General features: G+C 47.6%; 1 protein-coding gene across 1 annotated transcript in view; it reads left to right on the plus strand.

Annotated features, from left to right (window-relative positions):
- Positions 1 to 1,805: 1,805 nt before the first annotated feature.
- The window catches only part of TBC1D22B (TBC1 domain family member 22B), a 52,900-nt gene continuing 32,805 nt past the window's right edge, over positions 1,806 to 21,900 (plus strand). The window contains exons 1-2 of the mRNA XM_038748990.1: positions 1,806 to 1,934; positions 20,930 to 20,986. Of these exons, the coding sequence (XP_038604918.1) occupies positions 1,879 to 1,934; positions 20,930 to 20,986 (113 nt within the window). The 5' untranslated portion in view covers positions 1,806 to 1,878. The remainder of the gene's footprint in view (positions 1,935 to 20,929; positions 20,987 to 21,900) is intronic.

Raw genomic sequence — 21,900 nt, forward strand, 5'->3', positions numbered from 1 at the left:
TTGGAGTCAGAGGTCATGGGTTCAAATCCTGCTCCGCCACTTGTCAGCTGTGTGACTTTGGGCAAGTCACTTCACTTCTCTGTGCCTCAGTTACTTCATCTGTAAAATGGGATAAAGACTGTGAGCCCCCCGTGGGACAACCTGATCACCTTGTAACGTCCCCAGCGCTTAGAACAGTGCTTTGCACATAGTAAGTGCTTAATAAATGCCATTATTATTATTATTTATTATTAGGGAAGATAGGGAAAGTTAGGAACAAGAGCAGGTTCAGGAGGGAATATAAGGAATTCCGTTTAGGTTCTAGTAGGTTTAAGGAGCTCGTGGGTAGTCCAGATGGAGACTCTCAAAGGCAGGAGGAAGTATAATAATAATATAGGGACCGTCTCTATATGTTGCCAAATTGTACTTCCCAAGCGCTTAGTACAGTGCTCTGCACACAGTAAGCGCTCAATAAATACGATTGAATGAATGAATGAAGAGCCAGGGAGAGGTCAGAGCTGTAGATGTAGATTTGGGAGTCATGTGCACCGAAGTGGGAACTGAAACCACGAAGGTGGTTGAACTCCCTGGACAGCGGGTGTAAAGTGAGAAGTGCAGAGATCCCAGAACTGGGCCCCAAGAGAACACCCCCTCGTAAAGGGTGACGGGAGGAAGAGGAGCCAACAGTGGAAACTGAGAAGGGAGCAGTCTGGGAGGTAAGATGAAAACCAGATCACTGGATCAGTAAAGCCAAAGTCTTACAGAGTTTCCAGGAGGAGATAGTGGGCAATCAGTTGAAAGCAGCAGAAAAGTCAGAGACGATTAGGTTTCACGGGGAAGGGGGTGACAAGAGTGTGGTTTCAGTGCTCACTCGAGACACCACCACCCCCGCACCAAGAGTGGCTCTGTGTGCTGAGAAGGTGAGAAGTAGCTCGCTTCAGAAGATCTTTCTACATTAACAGCTGGAAACATCACCACACAGCCTCTCCTCGGGGCCTAAAATTCAATTTTGTTTGTCTCCTATTTGAATGACATTTCATTAGAGTGAAAATTGGTTTCATAAATGGGGAAGTGGTTCTTATTGGTTAAAATAAGCAAAAAACAAATTGCTTGCAGGCCATTGGTAACTAAAGGATGGCCTGTATCTAGCCTTTTATACTGGCTCTGCCATTTATCTGCTATGTGACCTTGGACAAGTCACCTAACTTCTCTGTGCCTCTGTTCTCTCGTCTGTAAAATGGGGATTCAACACCTGTCTCCCTTATACTTGGACTGTAAGCCCCTTGTGGGATCTGCTTATCTATCCCAGCACTTAGTACAGTGCTGGGCAAGTAATCAATCAATCAATCAATCGTATTTATTGAGCGCTTACTGTGTGCCGAGCACTGTACTAAGCGTTTGGGAAGTTCAAGAGACGGTCCCTACCCAACAGTGGGCTCACGGTCTAAAAGCGGGAGACAGAGAACAAAACCAAACATACTAACAAAATAAAATAAAATAAAATAATTAGAATAGAATAAATAAATAGAATAAATACTGCACACAGTAAGCGCTCGATGAATACGATGGATTGATTGATGATTGATTGATTGATTGATTGATTGATTGATTGATTGGGGCTCCGCCCCTGCGGTGGTCACCTGTCCCGCCGGGCGGCCCCTCCCCTGCCCACCTGCCTGCCCGGTTCCTGACGCCCTGGGCGGCTTCAGCGGCCTGAGGGACGCCGGCCTCTGATTGGTCCCCGCCCCCGCCGCCCGCGCCGCCGACCAATGGCAGGCCGGCGGGCTGCCCACAGCCAAGATGGCGCCGCCGGCGGCCGCAGGCGGGTGACCGGAGGGACGCGGCCTTGGCCCCTCAGGCTGCAGGGTCCCGGCGGGGCGGCTCGTCGGGGCCCGAGCCATGGCCTCCGACAACCACAAGCAGTTCTGGAAGAGGAGCGCCAAACTGCCCGGGAGGTGAGCCATGGCGGGCCCCCTCAGGAAATCCGGCAGGACCGGCAGACGGCCGGCCGGCAGGGCACGACGGGAAGGGTAGCTTGACATGAGGGGAGGGGGCCGCGAACCACTACTACTACTACTAATAATAATAATAATTGTATTTGTTAACGAACCACTACTACCACTAATAATGGTATTTGTTAAGCGCTTACTATGTGCTAAGCACTGGGGTACATTCAGCGTGATCAGGTTGTCCCAACTGGGGCTCACAGTCTTCATCCCCGTTTTACAGATGAGGGAACTGAGGCCCAGAGGATAATTGTATTTAAGTGCTTACTATGTGCCAAGCACTGGGGTGCATTCAGCGTGATCAGGTTGTCCCACCTGGGGCTCACAGTCTTCATCCCCGTTTTACAGATGAGGGAACTGAGGCCCAGAGGATAATTGTATTTGTTAAGTGCTTATTATGTGCCAAGCACTGGGGTACATACAGCGTGATCAGGTTGTCCCACCTGGGGCTCACAGTCCTCACCCCCATTTTACAGATGAGGAAACTGAGGCCCAGAGGATAATTGTATTTGTTAAGTGCTTATTATGTGCCAAGCACTGGGGTACATTCAGCGTGATCAGGTTGTCCCACCTGGGGCTCACAGTCTTCACCCCCATGTTACAGATGAGGGAACTGAGGCCCAGCGAATAATTGTATTTAAGTGCTTACTATGTGCCAAGCACTGGGGTACATTCAGCATGATCAGGTTGTCCCACCTGGGGCTCACAGTCTTCATCCCCGTTTTACAGATGAGGGAACTGAGGCCCAGAGGATAATTGTATTTAAGTGCTTACTATGTGCCAAGCACTGGGGTGCATTCAGCGTGATCAGGTTGTCCCAACTGGGGCTTACAGTCTTCATCCCCGTTTTACAGATGAGGGAACTGAGGCCCAGAGGATAATTGTATTTAAGTGCTTACTATGTGCCAAGCACTGGGGTGCATTCAGCTTGATCAGGTTGTCCCACCTGGGGCTCACAGTCTTCACCCCCATTTTACAGATGAGGAAACTGAGGCCCAGAGGATAATTGTATTTGTTAAGTGCTTATTATGTGCCAAGCACTGGGGTACATTCAGCGTGATCAGGTTGTCCCACCTGGGGCTCACAGTCTTCATCCCCATGTTACAAATGCTGGAAGTGAGGCCCAGAGGATAATTGTATTTAAGTGCTTACTATGTGCCAAGCACTGGGATACATTCAGCGTGATCAGGTTGTCCCACCTGGGGCTCACAGTCTTCATCCCCGTTTTACAGATGAGGGAACTGAGGCCCAGAGGATAATTGTATTTGTTAAGTGCTTATTATGTGCCAAGCACTGGGGTACATACAGCGTGATCAGGTTGTCCCACCTGGGGCTCACAGTCTTCACCCCCATTTTACAGATGAGGAAACTGAGGCCCAGAGGATAATTGTATTTGTTAAGTGCTTATTATGTGCCAAGCACTGGGGTACATTCAGCGTGATCAGGTTGTCCCACCTGGGGCTCACAGTCTTCACCCCCATGTTACAGATGAGGGAACTGAGGCCCAGCGAATAATTGTATTTAAGTGCTTACTATGTGCCAAGCACTGGGGTACATTCAGCATGATCAGGTTGTCCCACCTGGGGCTCACAGTCTTCATCCCCGTTTTACAGATGAGGGAACTGAGGCCCAGAGGATAATTGTATTTAAGTGCTTACTATGTGCCAAGCACTGGGGTGCATTCAGCGTGATCAGGTTGTCCCAACTGGGGCTTACAGTCTTCATCCCCGTTTTACAGATGAGGGAACTGAGGCCCAGAGGATAATTGTATTTAAGTGCTTACTATGTGCCAAGCACTGGGGTGCATTCAGCGTGATCAGGTTGTCCCACCTGGGGCTCACAGTCTTCACCCCCATGTTACAGATGAGGGAACTGAGGCCCAGCGAATAATTGTATTTAAGTGCTTACTATGTGCCAAGCACTGGGGTACATTCAGCATGATCAGGTTGTCCCACCTGGGGCTCACAGTCTTCATCCCCGTTTTACAGATGAGGGAACTGAGGCCCAGAGGATAATTGTATTTAAGTGCTTACTATGTGCCAAGCACTGGGGTGCATTCAGCGTGATCAGGTTGTCCCAACTGGGGCTTACAGTCTTCATCCCCGTTTTACAGATGAGGGAACTGAGGCCCAGAGGATAATTGTATTTAAGTGCTTACTATGTGCCAAGCACTGGGGTGCATTCAGCGTGATCAGGTTGTCCCACCTGGGGCTCACAGTCTTCACCCCCATGTTACAGATGAGGGAACTGAGGCCCAGCAAATAATTGTATTTAAGTGCTTACTATGTGCCAAGCACTGGGGTACATTCAGCGTGATCAGGTTGTCCCACCTGGGGCTCACAGTCTTCATCCCCGTTTTACAGATGAGGGAACTGAGGCCCAGAGGATAATTGTATTTAAGTGCTTACTATGTGCCAAGCACTGGGGTGCATTCAGCGTGATCAGGTTGTCCCACCTGGGGCTCACAGTCTTCATCCCCGTTTTACAGATGAGGGAACTGAGGCCCAGTGAAAAGCCCTGGGATACATTCAGCCTGATCAGGTTGTCCCACCTGGGGCTCACAGTCTTCATCCCCATTTTACAGATGAGGGAACTGAGGCCCAGCGGATAATTGTATTTAAGTGCTTACTATGTGCCAAGCACTGGGGTGCATTCAGCTTGATCAGGTTGGCCCACCTGGGGCTCACAGTCTTCACCCCCGTTTTACAGATGAGGGAACTGAGGCCCAGCGAAAAGCCCTGGGATACATTCAGCCTGATCAGGTTGTCCCACCTGGGGCTCACAGTCTTCACCCCCGTTTTACAGATGAGGGAACTGAGGCCCAGCGAATAATTGTATTTAAGTGCTTCCTATGTGCCAAGCACTGGGGTGCATTCAGCGTGATCAGGTTGTCCCACCTGGCTCTCACAGTCTTCACCCCCATTTTACAGATGAGGGAACTGAGGCCCAGCGAAAAGCCCTGGGATACATTCAGCGTGATCAGGTTGTCCCACCTGGGGCTCACAGTCTTCATCCCCGTTTTACAGATGAGGGAACTGAGGCCCAGCGAATAATTGTATTTGTTAAGGGCTTACTATGTGCCAAGCACTGGGGTACATACAGCGTGATCAGGTTGTCCCACCTGGGGCTCACAGTCTTCATCCCCATTTTACAGATGAGGGAACTGAGGTCCAGCAAATAATTGTATTTGTTAAGGGCTTACTATGTGCCGAGCACTGGGGTACATAGAACGTGATCAGGTTGTCCCACCTGGGGCTCACAGTCTTCATCCCCATTTTACAGATGAGGGAACTGAGGCCCAGCGAATAATTGTATTTGTTAAGGGCTTACTATGTGCCAAGCACTGGGGTACATACAGCGTGATCAGGTTGTCCCACCTGGGGCTCACAGTCTTCATCCCCATTTTACAGATGAGAGAACTGAGGCCCAGAGAATAATAATAATTGTATTTGTTAAGCGCTTACTATGTGCAAAGCACTGTTCTAAGTGCTGGGGAGGTTACAAGGTGATCAGGTTGTTCCACAGGGGGCTCACAGTCTTCATCCCCATTTTACAGATGAGAGAACTGAGGCCCAGAGAATAATAATAATTGTATTTGTTAAGCACTTACTATGTGCAAAGCACTGTTCTAACTACTGGGGAGGTTACAAGGTGATCAGGTTGTCCCACAGGGGGCTCACAGTCTTCATCCCCATTTTACAGATGAGGGAACTGAGGCCTAGAGAATAATAATAATTGTATTTAAGCGCTTACTATTTGCCAAGCACTGTTCTAAGTGCTGGGGTACATACAGGGTAATCAGGTTGTCCAGCATGGGGCTCACAGTCCTAATCCCCATATTACAGATGAGGGAACTGAGGCCCAGAGTAGCAAAGTGGCTTGCCCAGGGTCACACAGCAGACAAGTGGCGGAGCTGGGATTAGAACCCACGTCCTCTGACTCCCAAGCCCGGGTTTTTGCCACTAAGCCACGCTGCTTCCCCCTTCTAGGCCGGATTTGGTGCGTGAGGGCAACGAGGAGGGGGTTTGGAGGAGGAAGAGGTAGCCAGGCTGGGACTGGGTGGGAAGGAGAAGCAGGCAGGCCGGGGAATTGGGGTGTGGGGGCAGGAGTACTTTTAGACTTATTATTAGTATTATTTTAGACTTATTAGTATTATTCTTTTAGACTGTGAGCCCACTGTTGGGTAGGGACTGTCTCTATATGTTGCCAATTTGTACTTCCCAAGCGCTTAGTACAGTGCTCTGCACACAGTAAGCGCTCAATAAATACGATTGATGATGATGATGATGAGTAGCCAGGCTGGGTTGGGGGAATGGGGACGGGGTGAGGCTGGGATGGGGAGAGGGGAGTTGTGAGGCTGGGGGTGGGGGGCTGCCAGGCTGGGATGGGATTCCCGGATAGAGGGAGAGGGGAGCTGCCAGACTGGAATGGGGGAGATGATAGAGGGAAGGGAAGCTGTCAGGCTGGGATGAGGGAGATAGAGGGGAGGGGGGCTGCCAAGCTGGGATGGGGGAGATAGAGGGGGGGAAGCCTGCCAGGCTGGGATGAGGGAGATGATAGAGGGGAGGGGGGCTGCCAGGCTGGGATGAGGGAGATGATAGAGGGGAGGGGGGCTGCCAGGCTGGGATGGGGGAGATGATAGAGGGGAGGGGGGCTGCCAGGCTGGGATGGGGGAGATGATAGAGGGGAGGGGGACTGCCAGGCTGGGATGGGGGAGATGATAGAGGGGAGGGGGGCTGCCAGGCTGGGATGAGGGAGATGATAGAGGGGAGGGGGGCTGCCAGGCTGGGATGGTGATCAGTAGGGAGAGAGGAACCTGCCAATCTGGGATGGAGAGAGAGGAGCTGCCTGGAAGGGAGAGGGGACCTGCCAGGCTGGGCTGGGCAGAAGGGAGCTGCCAGGTCGGGATGGGCGGCAGTAAGGAGAGGGGAGATGCCAGGAGATGCCCCCTTTTCCTCAGCTCCCCCTCCCTTCTGCGTCACTTCGACTCACTCCCCCCCACCCCCACCCCCGGCCCACCGCCCCATGGCCCTTAAGTATATATGTATATTTCTATAATTCTATTTACTTATGTTGAGGCCTGTTTACTTGTTTTGATGTCTGCCTCCCCCTTCTAGACTGTAAGCCCAGTTTGGGCAGGGATTGTCTCTATTGCTGAATTGTACTTTCCCAGCGCTTAGTATAGTGCTGTGACACAGAAGGCGCTCAATAAATACGATTGAATGAATGAATGAGTGCCAGGCTGGGATCCCCCTTCTAGACTGTGAGCCCGTTGTTGGGTAGGGACCGTCTCTATATGTTGCCAACTTGTACTTCCCAAGCGCTTAGTACAGTGCTCTGCACACAGTAAGTGCTCAATAAATACGATTGAATGAATGAATGGGGGTTGGGGTGAGGGGAGCTGCCAGGCTGAGGTAGGGGGGATGGGGAGAAAGGAACTGCCAGGCTTGGAATTGGGAGGGAAGAGCTGCCAGGCCGGGATGGGGGGTTGGGGAGAGAGGAATTGCCAAGTTGGGATGTGGGGGATGGGGAGAAGGGAACTGCCAGGATGGGATGGAGGGGATGGGGAGAGGGGAATTGCCAAGTTGGGATGTGGGGAATGGGGACAGGGAAGCTGCCAGGCTGGGATGGGGAGAGGGGAACTGCCAGGTTGAGATGGGGGTGTTGGCAGAGAAGAGCTGCCAGGCTGAGATGGGAAGGCCGAGGAGAGGGGAACAGCCAGGTTGGGATGGGAGCAATGGGGAGAGGGGAACTGCCAGGCTGGGATGGGGGGATTCATTCATTCATTCATATTTATATTGAGCTTTTACTGTGAGCAAAGCACTGTACTAAGCGCTTGGGAGAATACAGTATAACAACTGACACACTCCTGCTCACAACAAACTCACAGTCTAGAGGGGGAGACAGACATTAATATAAATACATAGATAAATAAGTAAATTACAGCTGTATCCAGATATAAACATGTGCTGTGGGGATGGGAGGGAGGATGAATGAAGGAGCAAGTCAGAGCGGTACAGAAGGGAGTGGGAGAAGAGGGGAGGAGGGCTTAGTCAGGGAAGGCTTCTTGGAGGGGATGGGCCTTCAATAAGATTTTAAAGTTGGGGGGAGCAATCATCTGTGTGATGTGAGGAGGGAGGGCGTTCCAGGCCAGAGGTAGGATGTGGGCGAGAGGTCAGTGGTGAGACAGACGAGGTGGAGATGCAGTGAGGTACAGTGAGATAGCATTAGAGGAATGAAGTGTGTGGGCTGGCTTGTTATTAGGAGAGTAGCGAGGTGAGGTAGGAAAGAGCAAAGTGATTAAATGCTCTAAAGCCAATAATGAGGAATTTTTGTTTGATGTGGAGGTGGATGGGCCACCACTGGAGTTTCTAGAGTGGGGAAATGTGGTCCGAATGTTTTTGAAGGACAGCAGCATGGTGTAATCGATAGAGCACAGGCCTGAGAGTCAGAAGGTCAAGGGTTCTAACCCCGGCTCTGCCACTTGTCTGCTGTGTGACCTTGGGCAAGTCACTGCACTTCTCAGGGCCCCAATTGCCTCATCTGTAAAATGGGGATTGGGATTGTGAGCCCTATGTGGGACAGGGACTGTGTCCAACCCGATCTGCTTGTATCCACCCCAGTGCTTGGCACATAATAAGCCCTTAACAAATATCATTATTATTATTATTATTATTAATAATAAAATATGATTCATGAAGCAGAATGGAGTATGGACTAGAGTGGGGATGGGAAGTGGGGAGCTGCCAGGATGGGAAGGGGAGGATGTTGCCGGCAGGGAACCTGTCGACTGAATATGTTATATTTTACTCTCCCTAATACTTAGTACAGTGCTCTGCGCTCAATAAGTGCTCAGTAAATATAATTGATGGATTGATTGATGAGAGAGAGGGGAGCTGTCAGGCTGGGATGGGGAGAGGGGAACTGGCATGATGGGACGGGGGGAGAAGAGAAGGCTTCTAGGTTGGAATTATGGGGAGTGACACTTGGGTAACTGCAGGCTGAGATGTAAAACAGTCAGTTCTCCTATAGAGTGGCATTGTGTTCATGATGAAGCCCCACATCAAAGAGAATCTGTATTCGTACCTGTACCCTGTTCGAAGCTACGTACTTTTCCCCAGCCATTTTTTCCGACATCGCATCTTGTTCTATCCAGATAGATGCGCGTTGTTGGAAGAACATTCCCTTAATTCCCTAAAACTTTTTTTTTTAGTGTATTTTAGTAAAATTGAATATAGTGGGAAATGGGGACATGCCAGGAGGGACTGAGGGGGAGAACGAAGGGCATGAGATTTTGTAGTTGCACCCCTCTCCCCCTCCCATATATGATTTCCCTGTTTCTCACCTTGGACAGCCTTTCCACTTCTCCATCCATTCAACTCTCCCAATCACTTAGTACAGTGCTCTGTCCACCCTAGATGCTCAGTATGGACTCCTGTTGGGCTGAGCCTCGCCTGTTTGCTGGAAAAAGCAGCAGAAGAAGAATTAAAAAGTCGTCCCTGCCTCTTCTAGCCTCCTTTCCCCAAGCCTAGATATTAGAGGGTGACTCAGAGAGAGGTCTGTTGCTTAGACTGATTGCAAGGATTGGCCCAACTCCTTTTTGGCCATTGTAATCCCCTCCAGAGAGCAAATGCACAAAACTCCAAAGAGTTCAGCAGGAACATAAATCTTCCAGGCTGCTTAGGGCCTCTCTCTCTCTCTCTCTCATAAGCGTTCTCCTTTCTCTTTGGCCCAGGCCTGGGAACTTGGGCCTGTGTTTGACCTGGGAGGAGGTGAGCATACATTTTTCCACCAAAGCAGTGACAAAGGTCAGGGGAAGCTGTACTGCTGTGTTATTTTTCAAATTAGGACAATGTAATTCTGTCAGAGAATCAAGAAGCTCTGTGGAGAGAAAGCGCTATGAAGAATCAGCCTCTGGGATCTCTAGTCACTAAGCTAATTCAAGTAATTGTAAAGTCCGTGAAAAGGGCGGTTCACTGTAAAACTCTTACTGGACTCTGAGGGAGTTTTTTGGAAGCAATTTTCTAACTGTATAGTCCACTGGGGTCTCCCCTACAGTTAGCCGTTGGCCTTTCGGGTTTCCCTTCAGTCACCACGTAACCTCAGACTCCCCCTGGAAGTTGTCAAGCTTGGCCGGGGCTGGGGCTGATTCATAATAATGGTGGTATTTGTTAAGTACTTACTCTGTGCCAAGCACTGTACTAAGTGTTGGGATAAATACAAGATAATCATTCCCCATCCCACAGGCGCCTCACAGCCTTAAGAGGGATCATCTGATAATGACCCTAATCCCACAGCACTTATGTATATAGCTTTAAATTATTTATTCATATTCATCTCTGTCCCCCCCTCTAGACTGTAAACTCATTATGGGCAGGAAATGTATTTGCTAGTTCTCTTGTATTGTAATAATAATAATTATGGTATTGTATTGTGCCATCCCAAGTGCTTAGAACAGTGTTCTGCACATAGTAAATGCCCAGTAAATATCTAATAAATCTGAATCTTTCAGCTGAGGAGACTAAGGCCCAGAGAAGTGAAGTGATTTACCCTCGGTCACACAGCGGGCAAGAAGTGGAGCCGGGATTTGAACCCAGGTCCTCTGATTCCCAGGCCCGAGCTCTTTCCACTTAAGTTTTGCTGTTTTTTCGGGGAGACCGAGCGCTCCTTGGGCTGGGTCAGAAAGCCCCAGAATTTCAGCCAGCCATTACATCCCTCCAGTGGCTCCTGTTGGTCCCTTGAGGCTCTTTTCCTTCTCATTTTTCTCCCCCGTTCACCTTTGGGGCTGTGGGAGAGAGAGTTTTCCAACCTTCCTTCTAGAGGTGCATCTCCATTCAACCCCCGGATCTTTTAATTATACTCTAATTTCTTTCATTCAGTCATACTTATCAAGCAATTACTATGTTCAGAGCACTCTACTAAGTGCTTGGGAGAGTACAGTGCAACAATAAACAGACACATTCCCTGCCCACAACCAACTTAAAGTCTCGGGGGGGAGACAGACATTAATATAAATAAATAATAGATATATCCATAAGTGCTATGGGGCTGGGAGGGGGGATGAATAATGGGAGCAGGTCAGGGTGACACAGAAGGGATTGGGAGAAGAGGAAAGAGGGGCTTAGGGAAGACCTCTTGGAGGAGATGTGCCTTCAACAGGGCTTGGAATGGGGGAAGAGTAATTTCAGGTCCAGAGGCAATTTTAAGTGACTGTGTGAAGATATTTAGAGTCCCATATCTGGGTTTTTCATCACTGCCTCGTGGTTATCCCCTGAAGCAGTTCAGAAGCATCTCCTCTTCTGCTATTCATGCTCTTCGTTTGCTCCTCCACCCTCCTGTCGACTCTGCCCACCTTTCAGGCAGGTTTTTCCAGAGTAGGGGGCTCAGGGGAGAAACTCAAGGTCGGAGGCCGCAAATTTGTTGAAGGTCTAGGAAAGCTGGGGAGGGTGTCAATCAGTGGTGATTTATTGAGCGCTTACAATGCACGGAGCTCCCACTTAGAACAGTGCTTTGCACATAGTAAGCGCTTAATAAATGCCATCATTATTATTATTACTAAGCGCTTGAGAGGATACAACGGAATTAGCAGTCACGTTCCCTGCCCATAATGAGCTTACAGTCTAGAGGGGGAGACAGATATTAATATGAATGAATAAATAATTTATAAAATATAAAGATATGTATGTAAATGCTGTGCATCCCCAAGTCTGTGCCTGTGGTATTTTGTCTCTTTTGATTCTGAAGAAGGAAAACTTTCTCCTGCCTCACAGGGAACCGCAGAAACGGCTCTGTGGCAGGGCAAGACAACCAGGAAGTGAAACTAATTTAGTAGTACTCTCAGCCAAGAGGATCCAAAGCAAATGAAGGCAGATGTGATGACAGATTACTCTTGGGCCGCTTGGTTGTGATCGAAGTGATCTCAATTACCCGGGCCTGGAATTTCATTTAACGGGCTCTACTTTAAACACTTCAAGTTCTAAACAAAGCATCCCTTAAAACGTCAGTTCTATCCCTCAGGTTCACAAGGAAGTTCCCTGAGTAGAACTGCGCCCTTCCTGAGGCAGTGGATCGTCCAAACTAAGTGGGAATGATCATTTAGGTAATTAAAAGTTTGGGCTTGAGCCGTTTTCCGAGCTTTTTCTAGAACGACCCAAAGAGCTAGGATACTAAGGGTTCAGATGATCGGCTTTCTCCTGGTTACAGGAAGGGAAACTGTCAGCATCAGCAAGTATTTATTAAGCGTCAACAGGGAGTGGGGGCCCCTCCACTAGCCTCTTGCTTTGGCTTTTTGCATTTTGTTTGTTTTTCTTTTAATGGTATTCGTTAAGCACTTAGATGTGCCAGGCTCTGTTCTAAGCACTGGGCTAGGTACAAGGTCATCATCATCATCATCATCAATCGTATTTATTGAGCGCTTACTATGTACAGAGCACTGTACTAAGCGCTTGGGAAGTACAAATTGGCAACATATAGAGACAGTCCCTACCCAACAGTGGGCTCACAGTCTAAAAGGGGGAATAATAATGATGGCATTTATTAAGCGCTTACTGTGTGCAAAGCACTGTTCTAAGCGCTGCTGGGGTAGATACAGAGTAATCAAGTTGTCCCACGTGGGGCTTACACAGACTTTATCCCCATTTTCCAGCTGAGGGAACTGAGGCCCAGAGAAGTGAAGTGACTTGCCCAAAGTCACCCAGCGGACAGGGGGCGGAGCCGGGATTCGAACCCATGACCTCTGACTCCAAAGCCCGGGCTCTTGCCACTGAGCCATGGAACGGATACAGTTGGACACAGTTCATATCCCACCTGGGGGGGGTCACAGTCTTAATTCCCATTTTACAGATGAAGGAACTGAGGCACGAGAAGTTCGGTGACTTGCCTCAGGTCTCAAAACAGACAAGCGGCAGAGCTGGAACTAGACCCCAGATCCTTCTGACTCCCAAGTCCTTCTGACTCCCAAGGCCCGTGCTCTATCCACTAGGCAACACTGCTTCTCCATGTTGATTGACTTTGATGTCTGAACTTCATCTCCTGGAGCTTGAGAGGGGTAGTCAATCGATGGATTTTATGGAGCGCTGACTGTGTACAAAGCACTGTACTTAAGCACTCAAGAGAGTACAGTACAACAGAGTGGGGAGACATGATTCCCTGCCCTAAAGGAGCTTGCAGTCTCTAGCCTCTCTTGGACTCCAGGTGCCAAGGTGATCTGTGTCTGCTGAGCAGGATTAGAGACGGATGGGGTTGGCGGGGTTGGGAAGAGGTAGCTTCCTTTGAGGGGGTGACTTTGGGCAAGTCACTTCTCTGGGCCTCAGTTTCCTTATCTGTAAAATGGGGATTAAGACTGTGAGCCCCCGTGGAACAACCTGATCACCTTGTATCCCCCCAGTGCTTAGAACAGTGCTTTGCACATAGTAAGTGCTTAATAAATGCCATCATCATCATTATTATTATATATGTATATATGTTTGTACATATTACTCTATTTTACTTGTACATATTTACTGTTCTATTTATTTTGTTCATGATGTGCATCTAGCTTTATTAGTATTTATTTTGATGACTTGACACCTGGCCACATGTCTTTATTTGTATTTTGATGACTTGACACCCGCCCACATGTCTTGTCTTGTCTGTCTCCCCCTTCTAGACTGTGAGCCCGTTGTTGGATAGGGACCGTCTCTAAATGTTCCCGACTTGCACTTCCCAAGCGCTTAGTACAGTGCTCTGCACACAGTAAGCGCTCAATAAATCCGATTGAATGAATGAATGAGCGAGAAGTGGGAAAGCAGCGATAAGCTGGCTCCGACCGTCTTTCGGGGGAGAGCAGTTGCGAGGTTAATACCCATCTCACTCTGCGACTTCCCGTCATCTGTGTGTGAATTATTCCTGGTCGATTGGAGTTGTATAAACGTGGGAACGTGCTGGGTCATGTCGGAGAGAGGGAGCCAGGGCTGAGAAACTGCAGCCGCTAATCCTAATTTTCCCTTGAATTTAAAGCCTTTCTCTGACAGGGCTTCGTAGGGCAAGGGGGCTGGGCCCTACTGTTAGACTGTGAGCCCACTGTTGGGTAGGGACTGTCTCTATATGTTGCCAACTTGGACTTCCCAAGCTCTTAGTACCACACAGTAAGCGCTCAATAAATACGATTGATTGATTGATTGATTGGGCCCCTTTAGGAGCCTCTGATTCAGGGCCTTGGGTGGATTCCTGGAAGTCTTTTTCCCACTCCAGCTGGAAACATCTGATTCCCTTTTGAGATAAGAGCTTTGGCTTCTGTGGAAAACCACCAAGAACCTGCAGGGGAAAAGATGGAGCCAGGCAAGCCGCCTCTGGGGGTTAAGCGGAGGTTTCTTTATTTATTCATTCATTTACTTATTTATTGTCGTATTTGTTGAGCGCTTACTATGTTCCTGGCACTGTTCTAAGTGCTGGGGGAGATAAAAGGTTGGACACAGTTCCTGTCTTACAAGGGACTCACAGTCTTAATCCCCATTTTAGAGATGAGGCCCAGAGAAGTTAAATAATAATAATAATGATGGTATTTGTTAAGCACTGTGTGCCAAGCACTGTTCTAAGCACTGCGGGGGGGGTGCAAGGTGATAAGGTTGTCCCACGTGGGGCTCACAGTCTTAATCCCCATTTTACAGATGAGGGAACTGAGGCCCAGAGAAGTGAAGTGACCTGCCCAAAGTCACACAGCTGACAAATGGCAGAGCCGGAATTAGAACCCAGGACCTCTGACTCCCAAGCCCGGGCTCTTCCCACTAAGCCACGCTGCTTCTCTACTTCCCAAAGGTCAAACAGCAGACAAGGGCTTAGAACAGTGCCCAGCGCTTAGGACAGTGCTTTGCACATGGTAAGCGCTTAAATGCCATCATTCCCACTGTTGGGTAGGGACTGTCTCTATATGTTGCCAATTTGTACTTCCCAAGCGCTTAGTACAGTGCTCTGCACATAGTAAGCGCTCAATAAATATGATTGATGATTGATGATGATGATGATCATTATTATTATTATTATTATTATTATTAAGTGGCGGAGCTGGGATTAGAACTCAGGTCCTTCTGACTCCCAAGGCCCGTGCTTTATCCACTAGACCACACAACTATTTATTAGCAGGACCTGGCTGCCTCCTCCCTTAAACTCCATATGTTGCCAACTTGTACTTCCCAAGTGCTTAGTACAGTGCTCTGCACACAGTAAGCGCTCAATAAATATGATTGATTGATTGATTGGGACTCTTTCAAACCCAAAACCTCCAACTGCTAGATTCTATCAAGGCTGGTGTTTATTGTACACTTACTGTGTGCTAAACACACTGTACTAAACTCTTGAGAGTTCAACACAAAAGGGTTGGTAGATATGCTCCCTGCCCAGAGTCAGGAAGCGGCTGGCCTACTGGAAAAAGCCTGGGCCTGAAGTCAGATGTCCTGGGTTCTAATCCTAACTCTGCCACTTGCCTGTTGTGTGACCTTGGGCAAGTCATCTTCTCTGGGGCTTCCCCCTCCTCCCCCTCTCCACCCACCCCCCCCCCGGCCTTACCTCCTTCCCTTCCCCACAGCACCTGTATATATGTATATATGTTTGTACGTATTTATTACTCTATTTTACTTGTACATATCTATTCTATTTATTTTATTTTGTTAATATATTTGGTTTTGTTCTCTGTCTCCCCCTTCTAGACTGTGAGCTCCCTTCCCCACAGCACCTGTATATATGTATATATGTTTGTACGTATTTATTACTCTATTTTACTTGTACATATCTATTCTATTTATTTTATTTTGTTAATATGTTTTGTTTTGTTCTCTGTCTCCCCCTTCTAGCACTGTTGGGTAGGGACCGTCTCTATATGTTGCCAATTTGTACTTCCCAAGGGCTTAGTACAGCGTTCTGCACACAGTAAGCGCTCAATAAATATGATTGATTGATTGATTGGGGCTGAGTTTCATCAACTGTAAAATGAGGATGCCAATACCTGTTGTGCCTCCTACTTAGGCCGTGAGCCCCACGTGGGACAGGGACTGTATCCAACCTGATTAACTTGTGTCTACCCCAGCACTTAGACCAGTGCTTGACACATAGTAAGCGCTAACAGATACCATTTTATTAAAAAAAAAAGAAAGAAGCTTATAGTCTAGAGGGGAAGACCAGGCATTCAAATCAAATACATAGAGGGGAAATGGAAAATGTATTCTTGTAACCCTCACCCTTACTTCCCAAGACAGGAATTTCAGTTTCTAGCCACTGTAGTCAACTCTTGATTATCATTCAGGTCCCTTGTTGTCCTCCTGCTGCCTGCCTTTCTGCCACCTCCTGCAGCGTGGCCTAGTAGAGAGAGCATGGCCCTGGGTGTCAGAGGTCATGGGTTCAAATCCAATTGTCAGCTGTGTGACTTTGGGCGAGTCGCTTAACTTCTCTGACCCTCAGTTACCTCATCTGTAAAATGGGGATTAAAACTGCGAGCCCCACATGGGACAACCTGATCCCCTTGTATCCCCCCCAGCGCTTAGAACAGTGCTTTGCACATAGTAAGCGCTTAACAAATGCCATCATCATTATTATTATTATTATTATTCTCTGTGCCTCAGTTACCGCATCTGAGAAATGGAGATTTAATACTTGTTCTCCTTCCTTCTTAGATTGTGAGCCCCATGTGGGACCTGGTTATCTTGTATCTACCGCAGCACTTAGGAAATAGTAAGTGCTTAAAAATACCACAATTATTATTATTGTGGCAACCTTGTCAGAGAGGGAGCGGGAAAGGGAAGAGGAGGAGGGGCAAACGCCAACCCATCCCGTTAGCTACTTGTTAGAAAGTAGAAGAGGAGATTGAAGCCATTGTTTCATGTTTTTACACCCTGGAAAATTGCGATTTGGATCATCAATCATCATCAATCATATTTATTGAGCGCTTACTATGTGCAGAGCACTGTACTAAGCGCTTGGGAAGTACAAATTGGCAACATCTAGAGACAGTCCCTACCCAACAGTGGGCTCACAGTCTAAAAGGGGGAGACAGAGAACAAGACCAAACATACTAACAAAATAAAATAAATAGGATAGATATGTACAAGTAAAATAAATAAATAAACAGAGTAATAAATATGATTTGGATGTAGTTCAGACCTGTTAGGAGGAAGGGTGAGTTTGAGCCAAGCCATCGCAGGGTCGTTTTATCGACCGTATTTGGGGATGAGAATGATTGGAAAGCTGCTTTGCTACGGACCGACTCCCAGCCGAAACTTATCCCTGCATAGCTAAGGGTTGGCCTAGGCCAGCGAAGGAGACTGTGAGCCCACTGTTGGGTAGGGACTGTCTCTATATGTTGCCAATTTGTACTTCCCAAGCGCTTAGTACAGTGCTCTGCACATAGTAAGCGCTCAATAAATACGATTGATGATGATGATGATGACCCCACCTATGTCCAGGATACTCCGGGGAGATGCCAGCTGTTGGGAAAGTGACTATATCCAACCCTATTATCTTGTATATATCCCAGCGCTTAGAACAGTGCCTGGAACCTGTATATATGTTTGTACATATTCATTACTCTATTTATTTTACTTGTACATATCTATCCTATTTATTTTATTTTGTTAGTATGTTTGGTTTTGTTCTCCGTCTCCCCCTTTTAGACTGTGAGCCCACTGTTGGGTAGGGACTGTCTCTATATGTTGCCAATTTGTACTTCCCAAGCGCTTAGTACAGTGCTCTGCACATAGTAAGCGCTCAATAAATACGATTGATGATGATGATGATTACTCTATTTTACTTGTACTTATCTATCCTATTTATTTTATTTTGTTAGTATGTTTGGTTTTGTTCTCCGTCTCCCCCTTTTAGACTGTGAGCCCACTGTTGGGTAGGGACTGTCTCTATATGTTGCCAACTTGTACTTCCCAAGCGCTTAGTACAGTGCTCTGCACACAGTAAGTGCTCAATAAATACAATTGATTGATTGATTGGAACATAGCAAGTGCTTAATAAATACCATAGTTATTATTATTACAAGAGTAGAAACTCCAAGTGCCCGTGGGTAGTTTTGTATTTTTATTTTTTCAACGGTATTTGTTACACGCTTACTATGTGCCAGCCACTGTTCTAAGCTCTGGGGTAGATACTCGGTAATCAGGTTAGGCGCAATCCTCTATTTATTTATTTTATTTGTACGTATTTATTCTATTTATTTTATTTTGTTAATATGTTTTGTTTTGTTGCCTGTCTCCCCCTTCTAGACTGTGAGCCCACTGTTGGGTAGGGACCGTCTCTAGATGTTGCCAACTTGTACTTCCCAAGTGCTTAGTACAGTGCTCTGCACACAGTAAGCGCTCAATAAATATGATTGAATGAATGAATCAATACGATTGAATGACTGAATGAACACTGAACAGTGACATTCCCTGCCCACAACGAGCTTACAATCTCCAAAGGCTCGTCTATTTTCTTTTGTCTATTCTCTTCCCTGAATCCACTCACACTCATTCATTCATTCATTCAGTCGTATTTATTGAGTACTTACTGTGTGCAGAACACTCTCCTAAGAGCTTGGGAAGTACAAGTTGGCAACATATAGAGATGGTCCCTACCCAAAAATGGGCTCACAGTCTAGAAGGGGGAGACAGACAACAAGACAAAAACATGTGAACAGGTGTCGTCATCAGAATAAATAGAAATAAAGCTGGATGCGCATCATTAACACAATAAATAGAATAGTAACTCCTGTTGTTGCTGCTGTGACTGTTCTCAGCCCCATCCCTTCTCCCAGCATCAGTGATGTTTGTGTGGGCGCTGAGGTTGAGCACCACAGTGTTTGGCATATAGTAAGCGCCTAACAAATACTAGACTGTGAGCCCACTGTTGGGTAGGGACTGTCTCTATATGTTGCCAACTTGTACTTCCCAAGCGCTTAGTACAGTGCTCTGCACACAGTAAGCGCTCAATAAATACGATTGATTGATTGATAGTAGTAGTAGTAGTAGTATAGACCTCCCCTCCCCCCAAGTTAAACTTCAACAGAGAAGCAGCGTGGCTCAGTGGAAAGAGCCCAGGCTTGGGAGCCAGAGGTCATGGGTTCTAATCCCGACTCCGCCACTTATCAGCTGTATGACTTTGGGCAAGTCACTTACCTTCTCTGGGCCTCAGTTACCTCATCTGTAAAATGGGGATTAAGACTGTGAACCCCATGTGGGACAACCTGATCACCTCTTATCCACCCCAGTGCTTAGAACAGTGCTGTGCACACAGTAAGCGCTTAACAAATGCCATCATTATTATTCATTCATTCAATCATATTTATTGAGCGCTTACTGTGTGCAGAGCACTGTACTAAGCGCTTGGGAAGTACAAGTTGGCAACACATAGACACAGTCCCTACCCAACAGCGGGCTCACAGTCTAGAAGGGGGAGACAGACAACAAAACAAATCATATTAACAAAATAAAATAAATAGAATAAATATGTACAAATAAAATAAAGCTTGGATCCTTGCTCCAAAGCTTCCGTGTTTATAATAATAGTAATTGTATTTGTTTAGCGCTTACTATATGCCAAGCACAGTACTAAGCTCTGGGGTAGATACATGATAGGCTGGACACAATCCCTGTCCCACCTGGGGCTTACAGTCTTCATCCCCATTTTACAGATGAGGTCACAGAGAAGTGAATAAATAATAATAATAATAGTGATGGCATTTATTAAGCGCTTACTATGTGCAAAGCACTGTTCTAAGTGCTGAAGTGACTTGTCCAAGGTCACACAACAGACAAGTGGCAGAGCTGTGATTAGAACCCAGTCCTGTGCCCTAATAATACAAAGTATGGTACTTGTTAAGCACTTACTATGTGCCAAGCACTGTTCTAATCAGTCAATCAATCGTATTTATTGACCGCTTACTGTGTGCAGAGCACTGTACTAAGCGCTTGGGAAGTACAAGTTGGCAACATATAGAGACAGTTCCTACCCAACAGTGGGCTCACAGTCTTGAAGTCCCAAAGTAGATACAAGGTAGTCATTGTCCCACATAGGGCTCACACTCTTAATTCCCATTTTACGGATGATGTAACTGAGGCCCAGAGAAGTGAAGTGACTTGCCTGAGGCCACATAGCAGGCACGTGGCAGAGCTTGGATTAGAACCCCTGACCTTCTGACCCTTAGGCCTGTGCTGTATCCAATAGGCCATGCTGCTGCTCTGTTTACAACATGGAATCCTGCTCAGATAATAATAATAATAATAATGATGGCATTTGTTAAGCGCTTACTATGTGCAAAGCACTGTTCTAAGCTCTGGGGAGGATACAAGGTGATCAGATTGTCCCGTGTGGGGCTCACCGTCTTAATCCCCATTTTACAGATGAGGCCACCGAGGCACAGAGAAGCGAAGTGCCTTGCCCATGGTCACCCAGCTGACAATTGGCAGAGCTGGGATTTGAACCCATGACCGGGCTCTTTCCACTGAGCCCCGCTGCTTCCCAGATCTGGCTCCCTTCTTCCCGTCCAGCCTCTGAGTCCAGAAGAGGGCAACGGAAATGATTAGGGATCTGAGAAGCAGGTCCCGGGAGGAAAAGCGGAAGAAAGCGGGTTTACATGCCCTGAAAAACGGGGATCATTAAATCTTCAAGTCGGGAAAGGGAGCGAGTGTGAAGGAGGGTGAGCAGCTGGGCTCCGTCTCCTCTGAGGAGATTGATTGCAGCAAGAAGGATTTGAGCAAGCCGTAAGGAAGAGCTCCCGAAGAGAGAAGATGAAACCTATCATCGAGACAAGTTGTGGCCCTGCCTCGGGAGTTTTTTGTTGTTGTTTTTTAGGCTGAGTGATCAGGGTAGCTTGTGCACAACCCTACCCCAGGCGACCTGACCCGCAGGGCTCCTGGCCAGCCTTGGGACAATGCAGTGGCTTTTCAATAGTTATTTGATGACTTAGAGCTTTCTTTTCTTCCCCCACTCAGTATCCAGCCTGTGTATGGAGCCCAGCACCCTCCTCTGGATCCTCGTCTCAGCAAAAAGTAAGCCTTTCTGTGGGTGTTTCTCCCACCCTCACCCTCCTGGTCAGACCATAAGCTTGCTGTGGGCAGGGAATGTGTCTTTTTAGTGTTATAGTGTTCTCTCCCAAGTGCTTAGTACTGTGCTCTGCACACAGTATGCACTTAATAAATATGATTGAGTGAATGAATGAGTGGGCTGTATCAGCTTCGATTTTTCTTTTTCCCTCACCTTTCCCACTCCATAGCCCGGAAAAGGTGCCGTGTTCTGACCTTCAGGGATACATATATTGAATAGGAAGTTCAGATAATAAGAAAAATAATGATGGTATTTGTTAAGTGCTTACTATGTGCGAACACACACTGTTCTAAGCGCTGGGGGGGGATACAAGGTGATCACATTGTCTCATGTGGGGCTTACAGTCTCAGTCCCCATTTTCCAGATGAGGTAACTGAGGCACAGAGAAGTAGCGACTTGCCCAAAGTCCCACAGCTGCCAAGTGGTGGAGCCGGGATTAGAACCCGTGACCTCTGATTCCCAAGCCCGGGCTTTATCCACTGAGCCACGCTGTTGAGATGGTCCAGCTACCTTGGGAAGCTGGATCTGGCTTTCAAGGCCACCGGTCCAGAAGGGCCTGTTGGAGTGGTTGAATCGTGTCCTGGGAGCCAGGGAAGCAGTGTGGCCTAGTGGATAGAGCCCTTCGGACTCTGGGTTCAAATCCCGGCCCCACTCCTTTTCTGCTGTGTGCCCCTGGGCAAGTCACTTCATTCCTCTGGGCCTCAGTTACCTCATCTGGAAAATGGGTATTAAGAGTGGGAGCCCAATGTGGAACAGGGATTGTGTCCGATCCAATTACCTTGTACCTACCCCAGCACTTAGTACAGTGCTGGGCACATAGTAAGCGTATAAATACCACTATCATTATTATTATTAACTG

This window comes from Tachyglossus aculeatus, chromosome 7, assembly GCF_015852505.1.
Source record: "Tachyglossus aculeatus isolate mTacAcu1 chromosome 7, mTacAcu1.pri, whole genome shotgun sequence".
Lineage (NCBI taxonomy): Eukaryota > Metazoa > Chordata > Mammalia > Monotremata > Tachyglossidae > Tachyglossus > Tachyglossus aculeatus.